General features: G+C 42.8%; 1 protein-coding gene across 1 annotated transcript; it reads right to left on the bottom strand.

Annotated features, from left to right (window-relative positions):
* Window positions 1–403: 403 nt before the first annotated feature.
* On the bottom strand, window positions 404–13076 carry drd4b (dopamine receptor D4b). Its single transcript, XM_031757705.2, has 4 exons — window positions 12597–13076; window positions 11016–11128; window positions 7167–7759; window positions 404–1371 (listed from the first exon to the last, which is right to left on the bottom strand). Exons 1-4 carry the CDS (start codon window positions 12843–12845, stop codon window positions 1169–1171), a joined length of 1158 nt encoding a protein of 385 aa, XP_031613565.1. The 5' UTR covers window positions 12846–13076; the 3' UTR covers window positions 404–1168.
* Between the last annotated feature and the right edge of the window lie 1056 nt (window positions 13077–14132).

The raw sequence follows: 14132 nt of genomic DNA, 5'->3' as shown, positions 1-14132 counted from the left end.
ATAAAAGTCTTTATTCAGTTGGTAACTCATAAGCGAGCACTGATTACTAATTCTGCTTCTAATGACTGAAAATTGCTACTATGTGGCCGAGATGGTGATAATTCAGAGCTGTACAATGTTTTTAATGTTTCTATTCTTTCTAGCCTTTGGGCGATCGTGGCTCAAGAGTTGGGAGTTCGCCTTGTAATCGGAAGGTTGCCGGTTCGAGCCCCGGCTTGGACAGTCTCGGTTGTTGTGTCCTTGGGCAAGACACTTCACCCGTTGCCCACTGGTGGTGGTCAGAGGGCCTGGTGGCGCCAGTGTTCGGCAGCCTCGCCCCTGTCAGTGCGCCCCAGGGTGGCTGTGGCTACTATGTAGCTTGCCATCACCTGTGTGTGAATGGGTGGATGTCTGGATATGTAAAGCGCCTTGGGGTCCTTAGGGACTATTAAAGCCCTATATAAATACAGGCCATTTATGCTAAGCTAAACTACTCTGAGCTAAGTTAAGCTAGGCAGCTGCTGGCTGTAGCTTCGTATTTACCACACAAACATGAGACTGGTGTTTATCTTCTTTATCTGCCGGCAAGAAACACATCATGCCAAACTGTTGCTTTATGCTTATTCATAACAGTGGGCATGAGTGGATGATTTTAGATCAATTTTTTGCTCTTGAAGCTGCTTTTAGCTGCTTGTCATTCTGCTCTGTTGAAGCTTACTCAGTCTTTCCGTATCCTTGGAGATGTTTTGCCCTGAGATTATCCTTTCAGGCAGTAATGCTCCTCAGGCTCTATACAAATCCTCATGTCCTTCAGTGGAACTGGCTTACAGTAACCCCAGCCAGCCAAGGCTGATGGACAGCATATTCCAAAAAACCGCCGTGTAGACAAAGTGAAATCTCTGTTTTCAGTAAGGGAGGATGTGTTCATCTTTTTTCTGTAGCTTTCCACAAATGCACTGTTAGTTTTTTCTAGGCAGTAATCCATGGGGATCACATCATCAGTGGAGAAAACAGACCCAGATATGGAATCTATAAGATCAGTATTTGCAACTTAGAAACAATCTTAAACAATACATTGTCAGTAAGACACTATCAGCCATAAGTGGTTAAACTGAAAACCTCTGACCCATTCCCAGTCTCCTCATTCCGCCTTCAGCTCACTGCAGAGTCTGTGGTGGGAAATCTGTTGTCAGCAGCAACTGCGGAAGCATTTCTTGAAGAATTTCTTGAACTCTGTGTTGAACATGGTGTAAATGATGGGGTTGAGAGCACTGTTGACGTAGCCCAACCAGGTGACAGTGCTCATTAGACCAGGATGGATGCTGCATGTCAGACACACGGCTCGCATCGTATGGACCACGAAGAATGGAGTCCAACAGAACAAGAAGCAACCTGCAGAGATCATACAAAAGGGAAATCAAGTTTCATTTCTGCATCTCTTTAAGTTGTAACTGACAGATTCATATGAGCACACACACCAGTCAAAAGTTTGGACAACACTCCATCACTCTTTGGTCAAACAGCCCTCACACAGCCTGGAGGTGTGTTTGGTGTCATTATTCTGTTGAAAAATAAATGATGGGATGCATGTTGCAGCAGGATGCTGTAGCCATGCTGGTTCAGTGTGACTTCAGTTTTGAATAAATCCCCAACAGTGTCACCAGCAAAGCACCGCCACACCATCACACCTCCTCCTCCATGTTTCGCAGTGGAAACCATGTAGAGACCATCATTCACCTTTTCTGTGTCACACAAAGACACGGCAGGTGGAACGGCAGATGTGGACTCATTAGACCAAAGCACAGATTTCCACTGGTCTAATATCCACTCCTTCTGTTTCTTGGCCCAAACAAATCTCCTCTGCTTGTTTCTTTTTCTTGGTGGAGGTTAAAATGGTGTCTTAGCAGGATGCCATGTAGTTTCTTAGCAGCTATTTAACCATAAAGGAATTATATAATTTTCCAAACTGACTGAGCTTCGGTTCTTAAAGTAATGATGGAGTGTCATTTCTCAGCTGATTGGTTCTTGCCATAATATGAATTCTAACAGTTGTCAAATAGGGCTGTCAGTTGTGTACCAACCTGACTTCTGCACAACACAACTGATGGTCCCAACCTCATTAAGAAGGCAAGAAATTCCACAAATGAACCCTGACAGGTGACCATTTCAGGTGACTACATTATGAAGCTCATTGAGAGAAGGCCGAGGGTTTGCAGAGCTGTCAACAAAGGGTGGCCACAGCATGTCTTTATCCTGTCTTCCTTCTCTCACCCCAACCAGTCGCAGCAGATGGCCCCGCCCCTCCCTGAGCCTGGTTCTGCCGGAGGTTTCTTCCTGTTAGAAGGGAGTTTTTCCTTCCCACTGTCGCCAAAGTGCTTGCTCATAGGGGGTCATATGATTGTTGGGGTTTTCTCTGTATTTATTATTGTAGGGTCTACCTTACAATGTAAAGCACCTTGAGGTGACTGTTGTAGTGATTTGGCGCTGTATAAATAAACCTTAATTGAATTGAATTGAATTAAAGTACTGTCAGGAATCTGAAATATAAAACATGTTTAGAGTTATGAATAATTTTTTATCTTTGCTACAAAATTCCATATATCTTGCCTCATATATCTGATGTCTTCAGTTTGTATCTACAATGTAGAAAGGTGTTAAGGTGATAAGGTGTGTCCAAACGTTTGACCAGTAGTAATAGCAGCTGGATAGTGTAGTGGCTGCTATTACTACATACACACACACACACACTATATATAAAACACCCAGCACCTATATATAAATCCTTCAAGCACGGGTCCTCTACCAGAGGCCTGGGAGCTTGAGGGTCCTGTGCAGTATTTATCCTTCTGGACAGAGATCTCGATGGTCCGGGATCTGCAGAGGCCTGGGGGAGCTTGAGGGTCCACTGTTACCTTCACCCTCCACATCTCCACATCAATACCACCAGACAAAAGACTGGTAGTTCTTCAGAAGGAGGACAGAGATCTCCGGGAGTGTGGAAAGGGTCTCCAGTTTCCCATAGGATCTGAGAATCCTCAGAAAAATGGAGCTGCTGACCGTCTTCACCGCTGCTCCATTGAAAGTGTGCTTGGGAGTCACCAGAGGGCACCTAGTCTTCCCTCCTGAAGGACCTGTACACTCGCTGTCTCACGGTGCACCACGCCTGGCAGGAGGTTACCTTCACCCAGTCATATCGTGTCGGTGTTGTGTTATATTAGTACCGACGTAGGACAGCAATTTCCACATCCCTCGAGCTCTTCTCTGAGCCCTTGGTATTTCTCCAGCTTCGTGTTCCTTCTTCCTGATATTGCTGTCATTTGGAACCGCTACATCGATCACTATGGCCGTCTTCTCCTGTTTGTCTACCACCACTATGTCCGGTTGGTTAGCCACCACCATTTTGTCCGTCTGTATCTGGAAGTCCCACAGGATCTTAGCTGGGACAGGTCATTCTCCATCACCCTTGGGGCATCTCCCATATTTGACCTCGAGGACTTCTCAGGTTATACTCGGCACAGATGTTCCTGTACACTATGTTTTCCTGTTTGCCACTTGGTTATGGCGTTCCATGTATGTCCCACAGGATTGCCTGCTAGCATCTTGCACCCTGCTGTTATGTGCTGGATTGTCTCAGGGGCATCTTTACACAGCCTGGACCTGGGGTCTTGCCTGGTGTGATAAACCCCAGCCTCTATGGATCTTGTACTCAGAGCTTGTTCTTGTGCTGCCATGATTAGTGCCTCTGTGCTGTCTTTCAGTCCAGCTTTGTCCAGCCACTGGTAGGATTTCTGGATATCAGCCACCTCCTCTATCTGCCGGTGGTACATACTGTGCAGGGGCCTGTCCTTCCATGATGGTTCCTCGCCTTCCTCCTCTTTCTTGGGTTTCTGCTGCCTGAGGTATTCACTGAGCACTCGGTCAGTTGGGGCCATCTTCGTGATGTATTCTTGGATGTTCGTTGTCTCATCCTGGACTGTGGTGCTGACACTCACCAGTCCCCGGCCCCCTTCCTTCCACTTAGCGTACAGCCTCAGGGTGCTGGACTTGGGGTGAAACCCTCCATGCATGGTCAGGAGCTTTCTTGTCTTTATGTCAGTGGCTTCTAGCTCCTCCTTTGGCCAACTTATTATACCAGCTGGGTACCTGATCGCGGGCAGGGCGTAGGTGTTGATGGCCCAGATCTTGTTCTTACCGTTCAGCTGACTCCTCAGGACTTGCCTGACCCTCTATATATATATATATATATATATATATATATCACTCCTCCACACATCCCACTCCGGGTCAGGTTGACCTCCCATTAGTCCTGTAGTGTCTCTGTGTGTGTGTGTGTGTGTGTGTGTGGCAGGTGTATTGGAACCAGAGCTTTAGCAGCTGCAGCTTACTCAGCCCTTTAAACACCCGGCTCTGCCACTTCCACTCAGCCTGACTGCAGACTTGGCTAACTGTCAGTGTCTGTATGCGTCACACCAAACCTAGACCAGGCAAGTCTTCTTTGGTCATAAATGTACATCCCCCATTTTCCACTCATTAAACTGCCACCCCACAGCTCTTTGCTCATTGAACCATAACAACGCAGCAGCCTCCCAGTGTGTGTATTCTGGTATGTCTTGTAAACGCCTGCTTTATTCTACCAAACTAGTTACTCATCCATAGCTCCAGCTCTCCATATGCCAGGCTAAACTCTTCTCCAGCCAGCTCCCAGTTAGCAACAAGCTCCCAAAACCAACATTCCCTTGTTTTTCCTGCTTTTTCTTACAGTTGTCCAATCTTTTAGTAGTCCTAGTAACAGCTACCACTTGTCTGTACAGTCAACCTACAGAATGCAATGAGGATAATTTAAAAATGAGCAAAGTCAGCAGCTGGCCACAAGTATAAAATAAGATATGTCAGTGGCATTTTGAGCAAATATGTTCATATACGATTATTTTTGATTTGATTTTATAAATGCTGTCAGGTGGAGTCAGCACTGCTGCCTCACAGCACGAAAGTTTCGGTTAAAATCTGTTGCTCATCTGACCCTTTGGTGTGGAGTGTGAATGGCTCTGTGTCGTTCTGTGACAGACTAGTGACCTCCCCAGGGTGAAACACACACACACACACACACACACACACACACACACACACACACACACACACACACACACACACCAAAAACGTAAAAGATCAAATTCATTGTAAAATGGCCTGTAAGGATTTGCCACAGAGGAAAAAATAAAGAGCAGAGAGATCGTTTTCTTTGCCACCACAGAGTGAGTAATGGTTTCAGCCTGACCACAGGACATTCTTTCAGAGTAAATTTAATATATAAAAATATATTTTAAAAAATGTGCTCTATTAAAGGTTTCTGTTAGACGTACTCTCACAACATGCGTTTATAACAAACCAAAGGATTGAATGACTGAAATGTGATTACTCACTCAAATGTGTTATATGTGGATAGTCTACATAGATAAAGCAGTTAGACTGAGTTGTATGTTCCAAAAACTTTGTGCAGTTTTGTAAATGGAAATTTGAAACTAGGATCTTTATTATAAGATCCCAAACACATTACTTGTAAATTAATTCTACCAACCTAACTAATGTGCTTCACTCGTGCTTTACACACAGAATGTGTAGAAAAGATGCTTTCAAAGCATTTACTTAATCTCTGGTCTACATTTTAAAAGTCATGGTATTATTATTAGACTCCTGCATTCAGGGCAGAGAGTAAGGCAGTTATTTTTACTTTATGTTTTAGGTGATTGAGACTACCATATCATGTCTCAACACAAGAGGAAAAAGTTCCCTAATTCAAACTACAGTTATTGCATAAGTGCAGCAAACTGTTACATTTCAGTTCAAATTAATCTTCAGTTCTTAAAAACAAACACTGACGCAACATTAATAGAAAATGAAACTCCAACAACAAAAATAGCGTCCAGGTATCCATATAAAGAAAAAGCATTTACAAAGTAGAGTGGAGCAGGATGTTAGAGATAAGCTGCCTAGCTAGGTGACATCAAAAGATATGGCACGTATTCAACACGACTATAACTTTGGATGCACACCACCAGTCAAAGTTTGGACATAGCTTCTCTTTTAATGGTTTTTCTTTATTCCCATGACTAAATAAAGAAAAATGAACTACACTGCTACACTGTAGCTTTTTACTGAAGGCATCAAAACTATGAATGAACACATGTGGAATTATGTAGTAAACAAAAAAGTGTGAAATGTTTTATATTTGAGACAACACCTGACAACACAAACCTGTGAAGTGAAACTATTTCAGGTGACTACATTTTGTTTACCAAAGGGAAGATTCTGCAACAACAGAAGTAACCGTGGATACGCCGTATCTCAAAAACTTTTTAATTTTCAACCATCTATGAGTTAGATTTAACAAAATATGTATTGAAGTGTAAGTTTAAAGGTTTTATTGGAGTAACTATGGAAGCTCAGGAACATAATAGGAAAAGATCCATGTTGTTGGAAGAGATACATAAAAATATAAACCAAGCCCTGGACGGGCTTTCATTTGATGGACAGTGTTCAAAAGCAACATTCAGCTAACATTATTTATACTAGATTAGAAAGATTATAAAACCTAATTCACTGTTACACTTGTATTAAAGGTCACACTCCCCATGAGAAAGTCTCCTAAATCAGTTTTAGCTTGATTTCATTTATAATTGTGGCTTTTCGGCTTCCACCAGCTTCATCTGCAGCTTCTGAGGTTGCAGCACAGCTCGTGTGTGCTTGTACGGAGGCACCATAAGAGAATTTCAAGAACTGTGACACGCTGCTTTCTGCTTTTCCCAAAACGTTTCTGATGCCAGCTGACCAACTTGAAACGAGCTCAGGAAACACTGATTTGTCTCCTTTGTAGCGATCACAACACAAACCTCCTGCCGACTCCAATTATTGATGTGAATGATTGAACGGATGTATGAACGTAAACCGAGCGACAGCGAAACGTCTGCTAGAAATAAGAGGAACACTTAGGTTTCAACAGCAGGTGTGTTGCAGACATGAGAGGCTAAAAGCAAGTCCTGAGCTACAGATCAAATCCTACAGTGCAGGTTATCACAGCAGCGCTGCTTCTGTCAACTATCCATCCAGAGTTGTAAAACACTGATTTGGACTAAAGCTTGGTAACACTAACAGTCCTCGGGTGCTGCTGGCTCATGAATAAAGACACTCACCTACTACGACAGGTAGGACCTTCATAGCTTTCCTCTCCCTGCTGTTGAGCTTGGCTCTCTTCTTCATTTGCTGCTGGCTGAAGGTCAGCGTAGGCACCGAGTTCTCTCTGTACTGCCGTGGATAAGGAATCTCCTGTTGTATGTAGTCACCAGAATCATCCATGCGAGATTGGGCTAGATCTCGCTCGATAATCCTGGGCAGAGGCATGGGCAGAGGTCCAGGGATGGTGCCCGGCACTGGGGCGAGGGTTGTGGTGATAGCAGCGTGCTGCAGCTTCCTGCAGGCCTCGATGCTGCTTCGTAGTTTGGCCTTACGGGTCTCCTCCCAGCGACGCAGCCCGCGGAAAACCCCAAAGTAGAGCAGGACCATGATGGGGCAAGGAATGAAGAAGGAGCAGACTGAGGAATAGACCACATAGTTATTGTCCTCCAATTTACACTCTGTGGGATCACGGTTAGGTACGTTGTTGATGCCAAATATGACAGGCGAGGCCACTGCTAAGGCCAGCAGCCAGGTGGCGGATAGCAGGATGAGCTGACGATGGTCCACATGTTTGCGGTTGTAGTTTAGTGGAATGGATACGGCAATAAACCTGCAGAAAGAAAGAAGTGTTCACAAGGATATGTTTAACATCATGATCTCGAGGGTTGGGAAGCATTTTGGTTTCCATTCGTACTCTATGCGTAGTCCAAATTGATTATCCAATCATTTTTAGCAAGGCTATCACACTGGTAAATACTGGTAAATAGTCTTTTGGTACGTAAAAGAGGTAAAACAATCTTTGTCCTAGGAAACATTTAGCTTTTGTCCACTTCTGACAGGAAGTCTCAGCCTGGTTCACAACACTGGAAAAACCAGTTATTCTTACAGTAACACAGCTGTTCAGAGTTTATATTGCATGATTTTCATTTCAGTGTTTCCTGTTACTTCAAATGTATCAGGTTAAAAATTTACATTTCAGTGTCAAAGCTGAATTATTCTGAGTTACAAAAATAATTCCCTGTCCTCGTGTCACTGAGCAAAGACTCCAGAGACTAATTCAGTCATAATTACTGTCGATGTATACTTTTTACCTTGATCGATCATGCTGGGTACGTAAGCGGTGTTTGGAGGTTTTAAATAAAAAGACCTGGGAGCTTTGACAGTCATTTGTAAAGTGAACAAAAACTCAGGCTGTTAAAGGCTTTGGATGACTGTCTGCTGACGTTTAGACAAACACAGGGACAGAAATTTTAGCCCCTCTATGAAAATTTCATTTAAAAAAATGATGTTAAACAGAGTAAGTTTTTCACGCAGCTTTTCCTCTTCTTCGGTGACTTTCTCGAGCGTCTCCAGATTCGGTGGTCTTCTGGCATGGACCTATGTCTTCAGTTTGCCCCACAGGTTTTTGTTGTGATTTAAATCCGGGCTTTGTGCAGGCCCATCAGTGTAACTTTGTGCTGAACATTGAGGGGGTCAAGATCTCTGTCTAAATAAATAAATCTCGGTAAATTCCCAGATGATCAAACATGCAACTATTTTGCTGGTAATAACTGAAACGAGTAAAGAAAATCAACAGCCTATTTATGCAAGATAATTGATCATTTTATTGGGGGGGGTCTGATTATTGGGGGGGTCATAACCCCCCTGGAAATTACGCCCCTGTGCAGGCCAGTCAGTAACATTCATTTCAGTCTTCTGGAGGCAGTTCTTCACGATGAGCGGTGTATGTTTTGGGTTCTTAATGTTGGAAGACGAAGTAACGACTCAGGCCCAGCTTTGCTGCTGGAGGTTTTGTTCATAATCTTCACGTATCCTTCTTTCTTCATGATTCCTTCCAGCTTGATGAGATCCAGATGTGCTGAAGCATCCCTACAGCACAATATTCCTACCACAGTGTTTCACTATGGGGACAGTCTTCTTTGTCTTGTGTGGCCAGTGAGATGCTAGTTTCAGTATGAATGCTCTTTCTGTCTGGGCAGTTGTTCTGGGGTTTTTAGACACGTCTCTCGCCGGTTTTCTTTCCAGACTCTTTGAAATCCTCCACTCTGCCTCTGTCAGGCTTGATCTGTATTGTGTGGCTCTCTTTAAATCTGCTGATGATTCTTTTCACTCCACTTCTTGAGACTTGAACACACTGTGATAACTTTGCATATCCATCTCCTGCTTTATGAGCATCAAGCCTTTGTCTCGGGTCTAAACTGACTTCTTTTGTATTTGACAAAATGCTTTTTTTTTCATGTGACACCAAAAAAACAAAAGTGTTTATACTGTGGGTAAAAGATAAACCTCAGTTTTAACTTGATTTTTCAAGCTTTGAGCTTCAGAGTTAAAGCTCATCGTTGCACATAAGTGGCTCGTGTTGTGGTCACTGGGTTAATAATACTGATCATGGTATTTTTGTTTTGTTAAATAAATGTATAATTGTATGCAAATAGAAATAATGGATGTTTTCTAAAGAAAACTTCTATGTTTCAAAATGTGCATTGAAAAGGTAGCTTTTCCTTGTTTTGTGAAAAAAGCAAAAAAAAAAAAAAGGGACAAAAAACCCTTTGAATTTCATAAGGAGACTAATAATTTTGTCTTCATCTGTACACACAGCAGCTTCCTCATGACAGTCCATCCATCCTCTTAACCTTGTCAGTGTCGTGGGGGGGATAAATGGACTGATTCTTATACAGCGCTTTTCTACTCTCCCGTAGTACTCAAAGCGCTCTATACAACATGCCTCATTCACCCACTCATACAAGCACTTCTAAACTCAAGTGCAACGTAAACTACATACACACACATTCACACTCCGATGAACGCATCGGAGAGCAACTTGGGGTTAGTATTTTGCCCAAGGATACTTGGCATGCAGACTGGGGAAGCCAAGGATCGAACCACCAACCTTCCGATCAGTAGCTGATCTGCTCTACCAGCTGAGCCACAGCCACCCGATGGAGCCTATCCCAGCAGTCTCAGGGTGTGAGGCACTCTGGACAGGTCGCCAGTCTGTCGCAGGGCTAACACAGACACAGACAACCATTCACACTCACATTCACACCTCTGGGCACTTTAGAGTTACCAGTTAACCTAACTGCATGTCTTTAGGCTGTGGGAGTACCCGGGGAGAACATGCAAACTCCACACAGAAAGACCCCGGCCTGATGGTGGCTGTCCCTTTGAGAGAATTGAAAAGACAATTTTGATTGATTACAACCTGCCATGGCTCAACATTGATTTAACTTGGCAAACGAATATATCCGTCCTAAGCAGCTATATTTTCTGTCATTTTATTTTAGCTGTAATGATTTATAGTAAATCAGGCTTTTTGAAAAGCTGCAGTGACCTTGTACCTTTTCATGCTCTCTCGTGAATGATGAGATCTCTTCCAAATCACCAGAAGTGAGATGGAGACTGCAAAGTTAGTGTGACCCATAAAGCTACAACAGCCATATTAATGGGTAATTCACCAGACTGAAGTAACCTGACATCGGCCTTTAAAAATAGAGAAATTTCAGTTTAGCGTGATGTGGTGATACAGAAAGTCCACGAAACATTCGTTTTAGCAATACTTGTTTTTAACTTGAATTTTAGTTTGGAACTTAATTTTTTATAGGAAACAAAATGTGAGGAGCATATCTGGATAACACTGTCATCTGAATGAAATAAATATATGATGAAATTCCCTTTTTAATACTACGTTTTCTTCTTTGTTGCAAGTATTTGTGTCCAGAACAGCCGAGGGATTAATCACAGTATCTGCTGTCTCGTGCAACATTTTGGTGCTTTTGTTTTTGTTAGTTTTCACCTTTCAGACTCATCTTCCTCGAATGCCTTTGACAGTAAAAGCAAGCATGTAGGAGCAACGTAAAGATGTATACCTGTCCACACTGATGGCACAGAGGTTAAATATTGATGCGGTGCACAGCATCACATCCATGGTCATCAGGCCATCACACATCAGCATGTTCAAGGACCAGACTCCACCCTGAAACTGCACACACATAAACAAACACAAAAACACACACAAACCTTGAGTCAACAGAAACTCACTGTAAATATTCCTAATCCTCTCGTCTTAGTGCCAGAGCAGGTCACAAACATTCCTGCATGAAAACATGACTCTGTCCCTATTCCCCTGACTTCTTCGGCGAGCGCAGTAGGCGTTAACTTTCAGACAGACTTTCTAATCTAGTGACTGCATGTGGACAAAGCACTGGTGTGAAGATTAACTGGCTGTGACCACTGGCACAGATAACAAGATCTCAAATGTAGCCAGTTAAGGAGGATTTAAGGGGAAGCCTCAGCAGGGCGTCTCTATTATATTTAGACAGACAGGCATGCAGGCAGGTGGCTCCTGATACTGAAGGCAAGATTACATCCTGGTCTTTTGCCTGCAGATGTTGTGAATTATGGGTCGTACCGTTTCTCAACACCAGAATGAAGCTCCCATTGTCTCCCCTCAGTCTTTATTTATCCTGATGAAAGAGCCGCCTCTGTTTTGTGACATGATGCTCTGTTTCTGATCAGTATAATTAGCTACGCACTAAGTCACAACAGTCTGAGTGTTGATTGTTATAATTAATAAACACCTGAACTCTTAAAGTGCAGTTTTAACTCAAGACAACAGATTTCTGTCCACAAGTACTTTAGGGCTCTGTCACTGACACATAATTAGAAACTGAAGGGTCACATTTTGCATCTTTTTGCAGTTGCTTTACCATTTTCTTTTGGTAATCATTTTACCGATACATGTGCTGATTTTGTCACTCTGCAGTTGCTTTGTCTCTCTGTTTGCACCTTTGTTATTTTGCATCTGCATGCATATATTTGGAGTTGTTATTTTCTGTGTTTACATGGTCTTTTCTTTAACCTCCTAGGACCTATCATCCACATTTGTGGACATCACATTTTGAGTTGTCTAGACCAAAATACTAAATTTTGCTCTACAAGGGCCTGATATCCACTTACGAGGACGTTTTACTGCCACTGTTCTATCGAAATTTAAAACCGATGTCCTCATATGTGGATCTTTTCTCAGAAACAAAAATCAGGTTAAAAAAAAAATCAAATCATTCTTTGTTTTTACATTCATCAGGTCCCAATCAGCCCAAAGAGCAAAGAGAAATTAAATTTCTTTTTTTCAGTTTTGCTAGTTTTGCACTGAGGTTTGTGCGTCTTGGTTACGTCTATTTATCGTTATCTAAATAGTCTCATTTAAAGTTCTTATGAACGCCTTGGATTTTGTGAAGTCTTGAAGCCACACTGTGCGGTCTTCAGTCTTTATATCATTTTTCATTTTCTCTTGGTTAATGTTGCATCTGAACCGCAATATACAGGAGATGTAGAGAAACCTGCTTATCTTCCGTCTGACGCTTTCTTCGAGGCACAGTCAGACTCATCTGCACACATGCTGTACTAAATGCTGACCCGATAAGCCTGTTGGGTAATACGGCTCTTACCTCTGCGTAAACGAAGAGAGGGAGAACCAGCACCGCCAGCAGCAGGTCTGCAAACGCCAGACTCACTATAAAGTAGTTTGTAGTGGTTTTTAAAGCTTTCTCCAAGTAAACGCTAATACACACGAGCACATTTCCACAGGTGACGACGATGATCAAGAAAATCCCGAAAATGAGAGCTGGGAAGTTTAAATGTGTGACGGCGGCCGCCGGCAGGGTGTCGTTGTTAAAATCCGTGAAGTTGTCCGACATGGTCGCCGGTGTTGCGCCGTGCGCCGCAGACTGACGGGCTCCTTGTCCTACGAAGAGTTTCCTCCAGGGTAGTTTTCATCTATAAGCCGTTAAGGAAAGCGGAAGGTTTACAGATGAAGTCGGTCTAAGTTGTTCTCCGTGGACGCGCATCCACGGCGCCCAGTGTGCGCACTGAAACCGATGCGCAAAGCCACACCGCTCGATGTAACCACGTTACCAGCCCGTAGAAACCCTTTCTTCAAATTTGACTGACTGTCAAACTCAATGTGGATTCTCTCCGCAGCTCTTCCCAGCTCACTACTGAAGGGGTAGCTGTGCAAAGTGGACGAATCAGAAGGCAACAGCTTAACCCGATAAATCTGCTTATGTGTTAACAGCCTCAGCAGGTTGGCAAATCAGGTTCGACCAAGACAGCAAACAATGTGGCAATCAGCTGTTCCTCACATATGCAGACTTCTTACACTAAACTGCAGCCCTGAATATCAGTACATGGGGAAGACTTTACGTTGAAGTCATTCGTTATTCGTTTAAATAAACGGAACGATTATTTTCTGCTACACTGAGTAACAATGAGACATATTTCAAACGCATATTTGAACTCGATCTTTTTTTCTAAAAATAATCAAGTAGTTTTAAAGCCAGCCAATCAGGAAGAGGAGGAAAACGTCAGCAACAAGTGAGACCAAAGCTAAACTTCGGTGAAACACAAACGGCGCTCTTATAAGCTCCGCTCTACACAGACACTTGTTGTAATAAACAGCAGTTATAACCCAAACATGTTACACAGGTGTATGTTCTGCTCTCCGGTCCTAACTTTGCTCAAATCTGGAATCAAATTTTAAAATAATAATAATAATAATGATAACCTCAGTTTTAACATTTATTTATGGTAAATGAAGTACAACATATGTAAGCTAGAGCCACTAGTGTGCTACATGCGGTTGCAACATGAGACACCAGTGGGTAATGTGATAATAGTTGCATCTATCTTTTACACTGTTTAGGGTTTTATCTCAGCTGCTTCTTTTAGTTTCATATCAACAGCGATCTCGCAATCTCCTTCTTCATCTCAAAAAAGCCTGCACCTCTCTACATTGGCACTATATTTAAAGTCATATAATTGGGTTTAGCCGGGTGTCACATGGCGGTCATCACATGATGAGCATTTCAAGTACTTAATGGGCATTTTGGCAGTTTTGGATTTTACTTGTTTCGTATGTTGATGATCAAATATGTGGCTTAGAAATGAGCAAATGAAAATAAAGTCTTCAGAAAACTAATTTTAGC

The sequence above is a fragment of the Oreochromis aureus genome, linkage group 1 (assembly GCF_013358895.1).
Source record: "Oreochromis aureus strain Israel breed Guangdong linkage group 1, ZZ_aureus, whole genome shotgun sequence".
In the NCBI taxonomy this organism is placed as follows: Eukaryota; Metazoa; Chordata; class Actinopteri; order Cichliformes; family Cichlidae; genus Oreochromis; species Oreochromis aureus.
This window is presented reverse-complemented; position numbering and strand designations above follow the sequence as displayed.